At 56.5% G+C, this 12,260-nt stretch overlaps 2 protein-coding genes across 11 annotated transcripts in view; one reads left to right on the top strand and one right to left on the bottom strand.

The window, feature by feature from the left end:
* Nucleotides 1-12,260, bottom strand: part of LIMS2 (LIM zinc finger domain containing 2) — a 77,305-nt gene that overhangs the window by 2,110 nt on the left and 62,935 nt on the right. For all 10 annotated transcript variants that reach the window (XM_016157061.2, XM_016157057.2, XM_016157058.2 and 7 more), the window contains exons 5-7: nucleotides 2,299-2,448; nucleotides 1,526-1,676; nucleotides 517-609 (exon numbers count right to left, since the gene is read on the bottom strand). In XM_016157061.2, coding sequence (XP_016012547.1) covers nucleotides 517-609; nucleotides 1,526-1,676; nucleotides 2,299-2,448 — 394 coding nt within the window. The remainder of the gene's footprint in view (nucleotides 1-516; nucleotides 610-1,525; nucleotides 1,677-2,298; nucleotides 2,449-12,260) is intronic.
* GPR17 (G protein-coupled receptor 17) lies at nucleotides 5,548-10,279 on the top strand. The gene is made up of 2 exons (XM_016157062.2): nucleotides 5,548-5,643; nucleotides 9,230-10,279. The coding sequence occupies exon 2, from the start codon at nucleotides 9,260-9,262 to the stop codon at nucleotides 10,277-10,279; it is 1,020 nt and encodes a 339-aa protein (XP_016012548.1). The 5' UTR covers nucleotides 5,548-5,643; nucleotides 9,230-9,259.

The following is a 12,260-nucleotide window of genomic DNA, read 5'->3' on the forward strand; positions in this document are numbered from 1 at the left end:
GGGCACCTCTGGCCCACCACAATCATCCCCTCAGAAGTATAACAGGTGGAAGCACTGCTCCTCAAAATGCCCCTTGGTTCTTGCTGGTGTCCTCAGGGGTGTGGACAAGGGCAGTAATGCTGGTTGTCTGCACAAGAGCAGCTGCCAGACATAGCAGGAGGGAGGAGGCTGGTGGCACACATCAGCCCCATGAACCCAGGACTTCAGATTGTCATCTAGCTCAGTCCCCACAAAAGGCCTAGGTTAGAGGGGCACATTTTTCAAATGAGGACACTGAGGCCAACAGGGCTACCCAGGGTCCTAAGACCCTGCACTTCAACACCACAGCAAGCTCGAGGGGGCCGTCCCACTTCCTCGCCTGCTTTGATTGTGCTCCCATTGCTCCCCGGCAGCCTCCCCGGCACACCTTCCGGTGGGCTCCCCACAGCCCCTCAGCCCCCAACGGGGGCAGGCAGCCTCCCCTTCATATTTGCATCCTTTCAGGCCCTGCCAGTCGGCCCCGGCTCCAGGCCTCACCTGGTTGTAGTGGGTCTCACAGTAGGCCAGGCCCTTCTTCTCATAGTGCCGGTGCCCCAGGAACGGCTTCTCACACTTGGCACAGACGAAGTGCTAGAGGTAGAGCAGGGGGGGCAAGGCAGCTCAGGGCTGCAGCAGCGTCCCCAGGAGACAGAGTAGGGCAGAGCACCTCACTGGGTTCACGAGTGGGCAATGGGGCTCGTACCTGCATGAACTGCCCCTGGGTCAGCAGACCTCACGCCTCCCCTAACGTGCAGTGAGTGATACTGCACATGCTACTCCTCTCTGGGGTCGCTCCACCCCATCGGCCTCGGCGTAAGTCATCAGGTGCTGGTCAGGTGCCCACAGAGTGCTAGGCCCTCCCAGGTGGGGATGCTCTGTTATTTGCATGGTGCCTTCTTGGAAGGCTGCACGTGTCTGTCTCCCATGGGCATCCCCTACAAGCCCCGAGCCACTGAGCAGGATCTTATCATTCAGCAAGGATTCGGCCACCCCCAGCAGAGTGGGGGCCAGGCGTGTATCAGGGACTTCCCAAAGATGTCACTGAGGCAGAGATTCCGGAACAGTGTTGGCCAGAGCACTGGGGAACATAAGTCTCTTTTCCAAGTAGTGTCTATGAGACCATTAGAGCCCACAGTGCAGGGGAATGACCCAGGTGGCCCAGGTGGACACACCTGAGAGCCTGCCAACAGGTATACCCAGCTTCCATCTGCATGGGGCTGTATACACAGCCAGCTCTGTCAACCACAATCCCACAACCCCTAAGACTTTCTCATGACTTTAGAATCCTCCGGAAGGCCAGGAAGGGGGGGAAGATGGGCATGGCTGCTTGACCACAATCCATGTGCTGAGGCCTCCTGGTTCCCACGGACCAGCTGGCACCAAGGCGCCTGCTGGGAGCCAGCCACACAGCCTGGGGGTAGGAGCGTGGGGGCGCTGCAGGGCCAGACTCTCACCACAAATAGGAACCAGCAGCACCCCGCCTCCTGCCTGGGCCGGCCTCGCTCACCTCCACATGCCACTGTTTGCCTAGTGCGTTGACCACGCGGCCCTCGATGGGCCGGCGACAGGCCCCACAGATGGGGACACCCATCTTGTCATGGCATGGCAGGCAGTAGAGCTCCCCCTTCAGCTCACGGGCCTCGGAAGTCAGCTCCTTCCTGGAAGACAGGTGGAGTACCCAGGTCAGGCCCCAGCCCTTCTGCAGGGCCTGTACTGGCCAGGGTCACAGCAGCCCTGCTAACCCCAGGGAGCAGCTTCCTGAGAGGCCCCACTCTGTGCCAGCAGACAGCCCTTTGATCTTCAGTCTCTCTGGGGACTTCCTGTGCCCCAGACAGGCCCTGGGGCAGGAGATTCCCGCACAGCCCCTGCAAAAAGCAGCCTGTGTTAGCGCTGTCAGGCCCTCTGAGAAGCAGGTCTGTTCTCTGGGCCACACTTCACCAGTCTGGGAGTCTGGGACAGGCACGAGGGAATGACCCTGCAGCCTCTCTTTCCTCTCCCCTCCCCTCTCCAACTCTAACACCAACCCTTCCCACTCCCCGTTGACCTCCAATGCCTTGATTCTTTCCCATCGCTTTATCCAGGGGCCTAGCGCTCCCTTATCCCTGAATCTCACGCCCAAATCCTGCACGTCCTCCCTGAAAAGAGCCCTGGAGAAATGGGCTTCCTGCAGCAGAGGATTCCCGGCCCATTCCCCTCAGCCCTACGACTCCCTCTCCTGCCTCATCGCTTCCCCTAGGTGGGGGTCCCACTCTACTCTCCACCAGCCCTAGTCCTTCATACCTGCAGTGGGTGCAGCTGAAGTGGTCTGGATGGTACGCGTCGCTCCTGAACATGAGGGGCTGCTCCTCAATGACCAGGTGGCACCGCTGACAGATGTGCTTGCCCAGGCCCTTAGCCTTCTCGCGGTTGTGGCAAGGCCGGCACAGGTGCCTGTGGGTAGCAGGCGAGTATCAGGGACAGACTGCCCACGCCCCCTTTTCCTCTGTGGCTGCCTCCACTGAGAGAAAACCCTGAGCCATCCGAGCTTTAGCGGATGCCTGTAAGCCTCAAGGGGCTCAGCCAATGATCCCACAGAGCAGGCCAGCCAGTCCCACAGCCAGGAAGGCCACAACCACTGACACGTCCTCCAAGAGCAGCCTCTGCACAGCAGAAAGACCAGGAGGATGTACACCACCGTGCTGGTGCTTGCTGTCTTTGGGTGGTACGGCTAACCCGATAGCTTTCCTTTTTCCACTTGTCCTGAGTCTCAGACGTCATGTGGAATAGAGCAGACATTTCACTGACATTTGCTGAAAAATTAGTTTTATTTTTCAAATGTCTTTTAACACACAAGTAGTCATGTAGTCGCCATTAGCCTTACAACCCTGCCGCGTGGCCAAGGAGGGCCCAGTCTGTCGGCCTGCGCTGTCCTTCCTTTGGGGTCTGCCACACAAAAAGGGACCAAACATCTACAGGCTCTTTTTGTCTCCAAAGACAAGCATGCCTGTGTCAGACAGAGGCCTCCAAACCCAGGAACTGTCATTACAGAGTCTTTTTTGTGAAGACCTCAAAGTACTTTCTGATGCTGCTCCCTGTGTTGGGCAACAGCTGTGGTCTCTCTCTGCTGAGAGACATCAACATGGTTCCTGTTTCTCTGGGCCTCGAAGGTGGCAGGAACTTAGACTACATGTGCCAGGCAAAGACATACAAAGGCCTCAATCCATTGCTCCTCATCTCTGCCTTGCACCCCAATCTGCACATGTCCCTGATGCATCCGGGCCCTCCTCCTCCCTTTCTAGACTCCAGATTCACAGGGAGCCTCTCCTCCCCTTGCCTGATCCCAGTGTTGGCCTCATTATAGGCAGGTCAGGGAGTCTGCCGAAGAGTAACTTTCAGACCTGATGTGCTGGGCAGATCCTGGGTGCCAGGGCAGTTAACTCAGGGTGCATGCTCTTGACCACAGAGCTTGTGCCTGATTTGGGTCTGGGCTCCACAATGCATAACACTGCTTTCTGCTTACCGTGTCTCAGTCTCATCTCCCCAATGAGTGTGAATGCTGAGGAGCCCAAGCGAACGCCCAGCTGCCGACAGCTCCCAGCTGTGCCCGCCACACACGGCAGCAGCTCAGGATGAGTCTGCTGACACGTGAATAAATGAATGGGTGTGAAGGCAAGGAGGAATGGGATTGTGGGCTTCATCTCCCTGTGACGGCATAGTCAGACTGAGACCGGGAGCTGGTCTCCTGACTGGGATCCCTGGCTCTCTCTACCTGTCTGTGGGCCACAAAGGTGGCTCGGGCTGCAGCCCTCCTCTCTGTCAGTCCCCAGATGAAGCCTGATGGGATTTCCCCACCCTGCTCTCATGCTGTGCCCCAGGCCCCCTGCCAGGCCCCCTACCAGACTCCCTGCTGTAGCAGGCCTCCACCGAGCCCCTCCCCAAGCCACCCATTGTGACTAGCACTGTTCACACCACATCTACTGCCTGCTTGCATCTCTGTCACAGACACAACGTTTACTCTCTTTAACCCCAAGGCCAATTTCGGGGACCCCTCTTAGCATGAGGACAACACTCAATCTGCAGAGAATAGCTTTTGTTTAGAAGGTATAGAGATTAGCACGACTCCCCAAAATACTGTTGCAATGGTCATTGCCCTCAAAGCCTCTGTCGGCAATCACCCAACAACAGAAATGTCCTGCTCGGAACAGCCAGCCAGACACCCTCATTTTGAGCTAGTGTGAGCTAGTTCTTCCACACCACACTCCCAGGGCCCAGCCTCCCGCACCTCAAGAGAGCCCAGCTTTCTCAAAGGGAACCCAGAAGGGAAACGTCTTTTTGGCAGATCTGATCCCTGCACCCGATCTAAAGGCAGTGTGCAGAATTCCAGCATCGAGGTGCAAGGAGAAAACAAAACAAAACAAAACAAAACAAACACACATGCAAAGCAGGAGTTTTGGAGTCACATAAAGCTTGGGTTCAAATCCTTGCCCTGCCACCTCCTAGCAGTCTGTCACTGGCAAGTTACTTCACTTCTCTGAGCCTCATTTCCTCCTCTGTAAAGGGGCAATGATCCCAGGTGCACAGGTTAGGTGAAAAACAAGTTTAAGGCAGTACACGTGGTAGCCACTTCCCAATGAGAGCTATGTACGTGTTTCATGTTTTAACTAAAATAGTTAAAAGCCTTTTGAAATTGGGAATGGTGATTTGGTTCCCTGTGTTACTGGATACACATCATTTTTGGACAGACAGGAAGAAACAAATTCAGCTCGATAGTCTCAGGAGGAGCTGCTGCCAACATCCAAACACCCCCAGTCTTGGGCACCCCCCAGGGGGAGTCTTTGGGGACCAGTGGTTAGTGAGCAGCAATGGTCCTCTTCACGGGCCTCCCATCCAGAGGAGAAGCCTGCATGAGTGAAGGCCACCAGGCTTCCCAGGCGGAGCTGTCCCCACAGGCACAGACAGCGCCCCATTATGAGGCAGCCTGCAGCTGTGCCCTGCTCAAAATAAAGGCCATGGTTTATTCCGCACACCCGAGCGGAGTCTAATTATACGGGGCAGGACACAAGGACCCTACAGCAAGTGTCCTGAAAGAGTCCCCTCTCATTCGACCAAAGGAGATTCCTTAGCCTCCCACCCTCCCCATTCACAAGACCCCTCCGATGCAGCCCCTGCAGGCTTGGGAGCCTGGGCCCATTGCCACAGCAGAAAGCCCCTCCCTGCCTCCCCCCATGGGTAGGAAACTGTCCCCTTCTGAAACGTCCTGTTGTGTTTGTTAGTCCCAGCCAGTCAGCCCCACTCAGCCTGTGCCCACTCCACAGCTTCGAAGATAGCCACACACTCAGCCTCTGTGATGCACCGTGGCCAAGCTGGGGGTGGGAGGACTCATGGGCTGGGAGACACTGGAATATTCACAGCCCAGGAGCAGCAGAGGCGGCCGTGGGAGTGGCCCAGCACACAAGGGACCCCTCGGGAATGAAGAGGCTTTTCAAAGACAGAGGGGCTTCAGCTACCCCTCCTCTCCTTAAATAGCCAGACTTCCACCACTGCAGCACAGAGCTCACTACCAGCACCACCACCCACTGGCTGTAGCCCACCACCACCGCAGCCCTCAGTTTTCCTGCCCTTTCTGCCTGGACCCAACTGTGAGAGGTAAGGGTCAGGGAAGGGTGGGAGTAGGCAGGGCACTCAGCGGCCTAGCAGAGGAAACTTGAAGCAGAGTAGGGATGGGGAAATTCTGTCCCTGAGATGTCTCTGTGATAACAGTAGGACCTACTTCTGGAAGGTAGCCCAGTCTGAATCACAGTAGCCCCAAAGGGTGATGTTGCCGTCCTGCTGATGGGGCTTACAGACAGAGTGCGCCTTGCCTCAGACCCATGGCTGAAATGAGTCAGCACCCAGACACCTCACCACGAGGCTGCTGTGGCATAGGCAGGAGCCAGATGGAGGAGCAAAGAGGGAGAGGTGCCAGACTGCCTGGCAACCATAGCACTGCCACTTTGGCCTCCTCCTATGGCCACACCTCCCCGTCACTCACCTGACTCACTGCCGTGTCCGCCCCCCCCCCCCCACTGGCATTGCCCAGGCCCAGGCTGTACTCCATGCACCCTTGGCCTCTCGTCCCTGAGAAGAACAGATACACACAGGCCAGGCTTACGCTTCTAATGAACGCATGGAGAATGAAACAGAGGCCCATTTCAGACCACACTGCAAAAATCAATATCGAAACTCCTAAAATACAGGAGGGGTAGAAAACTCAACAAACCAGAAAGAAGTCGGAAAGCATTTTTAAAATCCAGCCCCAGTCTGGAGGGTGCACGTGCATGCAGCCCTCAGCGGGAGTAGGAGGCCGAGGACACTGGGCAGGGGGCATAAAGTCAGGTGTTGGCACACTTAGCCAGGGCCACAGCGGACTACGCCACCTATGTGGTCATGCAGGGTCTCACACTCAGATTAGTGCTCTGCTGTTGCCATCTTGAAAGTCCTACTTTTTGAACACAGACCCTGCATTTTCATTTTGTGCTGGGCCCCCCAAATTTTGCCATTGGTCCTGGGGCCAGGCCCCAAAGAGGAGGTGAAGAACGCGAGAGACAACTTGAGTGTGTGCTCTGAAAACCCAGCACACTCCCAGCTCTGGGCTGGGGCCTATCAGTCACCGAAAGTAAGACAGTGTCCCGGGAGGTGCTGGGTGTCCCTGCCGAGTTTCCGTCATCTGACTTCCAACTCCAGAGCCATTGCCCCTAGCCAAGTAGCCTTGGGCAAGTTAGGTAACTTGGAGCTTTGGTTTCCTAATCTGTAAAATGGGGTTATCGATGCCTACCTCTTAGGGCAAACATGCCCACCTTGTGCCAGGCAGAGTAGGTAGTAGGTCCCTACAAGCAGCCTGCTTGGAGGGGCTGGATGACAACTGTACTGCATGGCAGACCCGAGCCTGAGGAGCAGCCTGGAGTGGAAGGTACCCAGGTCCAGCCCTCTGAAGGCCCCTCCTTCACCCCTGGGTTCCAACAGGGCCCCCTTACTCACGTGGCCCCATTCCTGCTCCCAGCCTCCAAGCCTTTCCCCTGGTATGTACACATAGAAGCAGCAGGAAAATCACCTCTGAATTAGAATTTCAGGCATCCTGAAATGCCCTGGAGCCAGGGGAACTAATCAAAATTGGTATTATTAAGTATGCGTTCCCCTCCCCACCCCCCACCCCCCGCCCCACTTACTTGAGGCCATAGACTGGCCAGCCACTCTCTGCTACTCACTCACATGGCCCCGGCTCCCTCCACTCAGCCAGGAGGCTCTCACCCCTCCATAAGGGGCAAGGGGCTAAGGGACTCCATTACTGGTTGATGAGGCACGATGAGATGGGTCAAACTGCCCCCAGCCTGACAGCTAGCATACCCACGACCTGGACCACCTGCTCTGCTCCCTCTACTACAGGAGGGCATGTCTGGCCCTCCCCACATGCCTATGTTTCTTCATCTATGCCTAGGGGTAGCACTCAGACCCCTTTCCCTCAAGGGGCTGCTGTGCTAACGTAGCCCATCACCATGTCCCCTAAGACATACCCACTTTTCCTATCAGCCCCTGCCAGAGTAAGCATTACCACATTCATTAAGAGGAGAGGAAACTTGAGGCCAGCAGAGGCCTCCAGAGGACTTGCTCCAGGCCCACGGCTGCTCAGCATGCGTAGTCAGGCTTAGCCAGGAGAACTACCACCTGCCACCCTGCCTCCCTACCGTGGCTCTAGCCTGGGCTCATCCTTCAGCTGATAGATTGCCACTTATGTCCTGCAGACAGCCCCTTTCCCACCCAGACACACAGGCTAGAAGGTCAAAGCTTCCAGGGGAGCCCTAGAAGTTGTGCTGCAGGTGAGAGTTTAGCAGGCTGAAGCCTATTAGCAACCTGAGCGCATGAGCAGACCACAGCTTGGGCTTCACGGGGTTCCTGCTGTCCTACCCTCTCCTGCTCACAGCTCCCACTGCAAACCCTGGTGAGGGAGTCATGGCGTTTGGGACCTATGCTCTCTTTTTTGGATCTCTTGAGTTGCCCAAAATCAAAACAGGAGTATGTCACCCTATCCATCTGTTGGGGCAGTGGGGATGGGGAGGATACCCATCCAGAACTGGGGTTCGCCAGATGTAAATGGCTGTTGCCAAGGCCAGCAGGGCTCAGAGCTGATCCCTCAGGTGTGAGTAAAGCAGTCAAGTGAGGCCAGACAGACAGGCGTCCTCCCGACCCCAGCCTCTCTGAGGTTGCAGATCTAGAAAACTCTGGCCGGTCTCTACCTTTGGGCAAAATGGCTCTTGGCTCTCCTGGGAAAGAATCTGCTCCTGGTTGTTAAACTACTCTGAATTGTAAAGCACTCCCTGCTGGCCTGAGGCCAGAGTGCAGGGCTTTCTCCCCCATTAGAACACCCAAAACAGAGTTGGCAGGCTGAGTGTGAAAAGCTCGCATGACCCTGGGATCTGTGCTTCTGGACAGAGCATACCTCTGACCTCCTGAGACACAGCATTTTGATGTATTTCTGGTGGGGCCTTCTTCCGTGGCAGGAGCTGGGGAAGCTATGGTCAGCGACCAGCAGGAGACAAGCAGACAGCAGCGGCAACCTGGCACTGCCACTGTGGGAAGTGCCTAGAGGCCTAGGTGGGCAGGCAGCCCAGGGAGGGTTCTGAGACTCAGGGTGAGCGGGGTTCACAAGGCAAGGCCTGCGAGGCTGGAGAGGAGCTGCTGGGCTCCAAGCACCAGGCTCTTGGGAATAGTTAACCCACTCGCCCATCAGGAGTGGGGCTCAGGGGCCCCATGCGCCACCCCTGCCACTCAGATCGCACACCTGAGGTCCGGGACGGAAAACGTGGGTCTCCTCCCTCTATCCTCGCATCCCCAGAGCGTCAGATGGAGTTCATTCCCCATTCTCCCCATGGTGCTAACTCCATGCCCTGGGTCTGAGACAGTGGACTCTGGGACACCGGGTCAGGCCCAGGCCTTCATATACTCAGCAGGGTGTAGCCGCTCAGGGAAGTCAATCTAGCAACAGCCTGGCAAGCTGCAAGGCCTGGTTCTGTTTGTGCTTTTTGCTAAGTTAGAAATCCTGTGACCCAGATGGATAGGAGGTACCCCCACTGTCCTCCAGGCAACACTGAGCATGAAACAGCAGGGTTCCCAAGGTTGGGGCTGGCAAGTGCTAGAGGCATCTGAGCTCCCACACAGGGCGGCCCTCTACGAGGACCTGTTCACTTGTTCCTTCCAGGCTCCTTGCGGGCTCTGCCTCCGCTGAAGCATGAATGGCCTCGAAGTGGCCTCCCCAGGTCTGATGGCAAACTCCTCCCGGGCCACCATGGATCAGTGCAGCCAGGAGACGTGGCTGGAGAACATCCTCTTTGCCTCCTTCTACCTCTTGGATTTCCTCCTGGCTTTCGTCGGCAATGCCCTGGCCCTGTGGCTTTTCATCCGGGACCATAGGGTAGGCACCTCTGCCAATGTGTTTCTGATGCACCTGGCTGTAGCCGACCTGTCCTGTGTGCTGGTCTTGCCCACCCGCCTCGTCTACCACTTCTCGGGGAACCACTGGCCATTCGGGGAAATCCCGTGCCGCCTCACCGGCTTCCTCTTCTATCTCAACATGTATGCCAGCATCTACTTCCTCACCTGCATCAGCGCCGACCGCTTCCTGGCCATTGTGCACCCTGTCAAGTCTCTCAAGCTCCGCAGGCCCCTCTACGCCCACCTGGCCTGTGCCTTCCTCTGGGTGGTGGTGGCCGTGGCCATGGCCCCACTGCTGGTGAGCCCGCAGACCATGCAGACCAACCACACAGTTGTCTGCCTGCAGCTGTACCGGGAGAAGGCCTCAAACCACGCGCTCGTGTCCCTGGCCATTGCCTTCACCTTCCCGTTTGTCATCACAGTTACCTGCTACCTGCTGATTATCCGCAGCCTTCGGCATGGCCCCCGTGTGGAGAAGCGCCTCAAGAACAAGGCGGTCCGTATGATCGCCGTGGTGCTGGCCATCTTCCTGGTCTGCTTCGTGCCCTACCACGTCCACCGCTCCGTCTACGTGCTGCACTACCATGGCAGCAGTGCCTCGTGCACCGCCCAGCGTGCCCTGGCCCTGGGAAACCGCATTACCTCCTGCCTCACCAGCCTCAATGGGGCACTCGACCCCATCATGTACTTCTTTGTGGCCGAGAAGTTCCGCAACACCCTGTGCAACCTGCTCTGTGGCAAAAGGCTCTCAGGCCCGCCTCCCAGCTTTGAAGGGAAAACCAATGAGAGCTCACTGAGCGCCAGGTCAGAGCTGTGAGCTCTGGACACCACCCTGGCCTGCTGCAGACTCTTTCAAGACAATTCCCTCAGGGTTCTCCGGTTTCTCCCAGACTCACTAAGAAGCAGCCCACCTTCGCCCCATCCACACCTGAGAAAAGGAACTGAAATCTCAAAGGGTCACCACTACTCCCTCCAAGGTGGGAATTCATCACCCAGGGCCACGTCCTGTCTTACCCAATGCACAAATCCCTAGAAAGGGAGAACTGTTGACTGGAACCAGTTGGCTGGCCCCTCTGCAGACTGTGTTGCCTTGCTCACTTACAACTGCTAGAAACTCAGTGACTTCACCCCATGGTCAGGGGGTGGGGCAAGGAGGCCAGAGGAATAACTCCTGAACCACAAGTGTCTTTTCTTTCCTGGAGTGGTGCCTGCCAGCTCCCAGCCTCCTTCCCACTACAGAAACACAGCAGCAAATTTCTGCAGAAAGAACCCAGAACACAGCTGAAAACGGCCCATGAGAAGAGGGGATGCAGGAATCTCATGAGGAGTAGGAAGGGTATCTAAATATTTCCTGCGAAGTGCAAAAGTGCTTTGAGTTCCCTTCGTGGCACCTCTGACGGATGACCTCTGAGTTTAGGGGACACAAACTGTTACAGCTGAACACTGCAAGTACATTTCAGGCTGGTCGTCAGGTGACATACAGCAAACATAGTCTGTGGGGCACATCGTTTCTTGATCCCCCTGCCATAAACCCGCCCACAGACCTGCATGTGACCTGACAATCCCCAGAGCTGCTCAGCAGCTGCCCAGTCTGAGTCCTGGTCGAGCACATGGCCTGGGCAGACAACCGGGCTTTGTCACTGCCTGAGGGTGCCGTGGCCAGGGAACCGGGTCCTGGCACACAAACTTGCCTCCTACTAGCTCAGACCCAGCAGGGGTGTCCACAGCCCCATTCCCTCCCAGGAGGCCTCTCGATTGGCCAAGCTTTGAGCCATTTTACTTCATAATGTGGCACATATCACCCTAACAGGTCCTTTTTTGTACTTGATTATACTGATCATTAACAGAATTATACTCAGATTCTGAAGATCATGGTGTTTGGTTAACACGACACCCTTCCTTGAACTTCTCCCTTCAACCTGATAATGGCAAAGTGGAGGTGAACGGAGCAGAGACAGTGCTTGCTCTGGACTGTGGTTCTGACACCCCCTGGTTTGGCCGCCACACACAGACCCCAAGGTTACATACCACAGCCTTCATTCAGCGTGCCAGCCCAGACGGGCAGGGTCCAAGTGAAGGCCCTGCCTCCTTTCGTTACAGCCACACTTTACCTGGGTGTCACACCTTACTTTCCTGAGCACTTCCAGCCTCTTCCAGATATTCCCAATGAGGTGGTGGGGCTGGGGGCACTGTGTGAGCTGCACGCGGCTCGGGGAGGAAACAGGACTCACTCAGGCACACATCTGGCAGGTGATCCTGCCTGCTCGTCAGCATAGGGCCTTGAGGCTCTGTTGCCCCCCACAGCCTCTCATGAGATCACTACAGCAGCATCCAAAAGGAACAAGGGGTGCTATGGTAGAGGGGCCAGCAGTGACCCCTGGGTCTGCCAGTGTGGACGCAGGGGATAACCGGCAATGGGGAGCAGATGAGAGGAGCCAGCATGTGTGCCAGGAATGGCGACAGAGAATCAAGAATCACATACGAGGAAGACTCAGAGGGTATTGTGAACCGTGGGAGCTACCCAGCCTGATCTTTTAGGAAGTGAGAAAGGAGGCTACTGAAGCTGCAAGCCCTCTTAAGAGGACATAGGGTGAGTGAGGCTTTGGGAGGTACAAGAACACAACCAGGCTGGGGGTGGCACAGAAGCTAGGCAGCAAGGGTGGCCAAGAGCCTGTTCCTTCAAGGAAGTGGGAGGGGAGGTCATCATCATGGGGCAGGAGATGGGGTGGGAGGAATGGGGTGTGGTGGAGACCATTGTGGGAGAAGGAGTGAGGAAAAAAGAGCAAATCTTCCCAGAA

This window comes from Rousettus aegyptiacus, unplaced genomic scaffold, assembly GCF_014176215.1.
Source record: "Rousettus aegyptiacus isolate mRouAeg1 unplaced genomic scaffold, mRouAeg1.p scaffold_m13_p_2, whole genome shotgun sequence".
NCBI classification, from domain to species: Eukaryota; Metazoa; Chordata; class Mammalia; order Chiroptera; family Pteropodidae; genus Rousettus; species Rousettus aegyptiacus.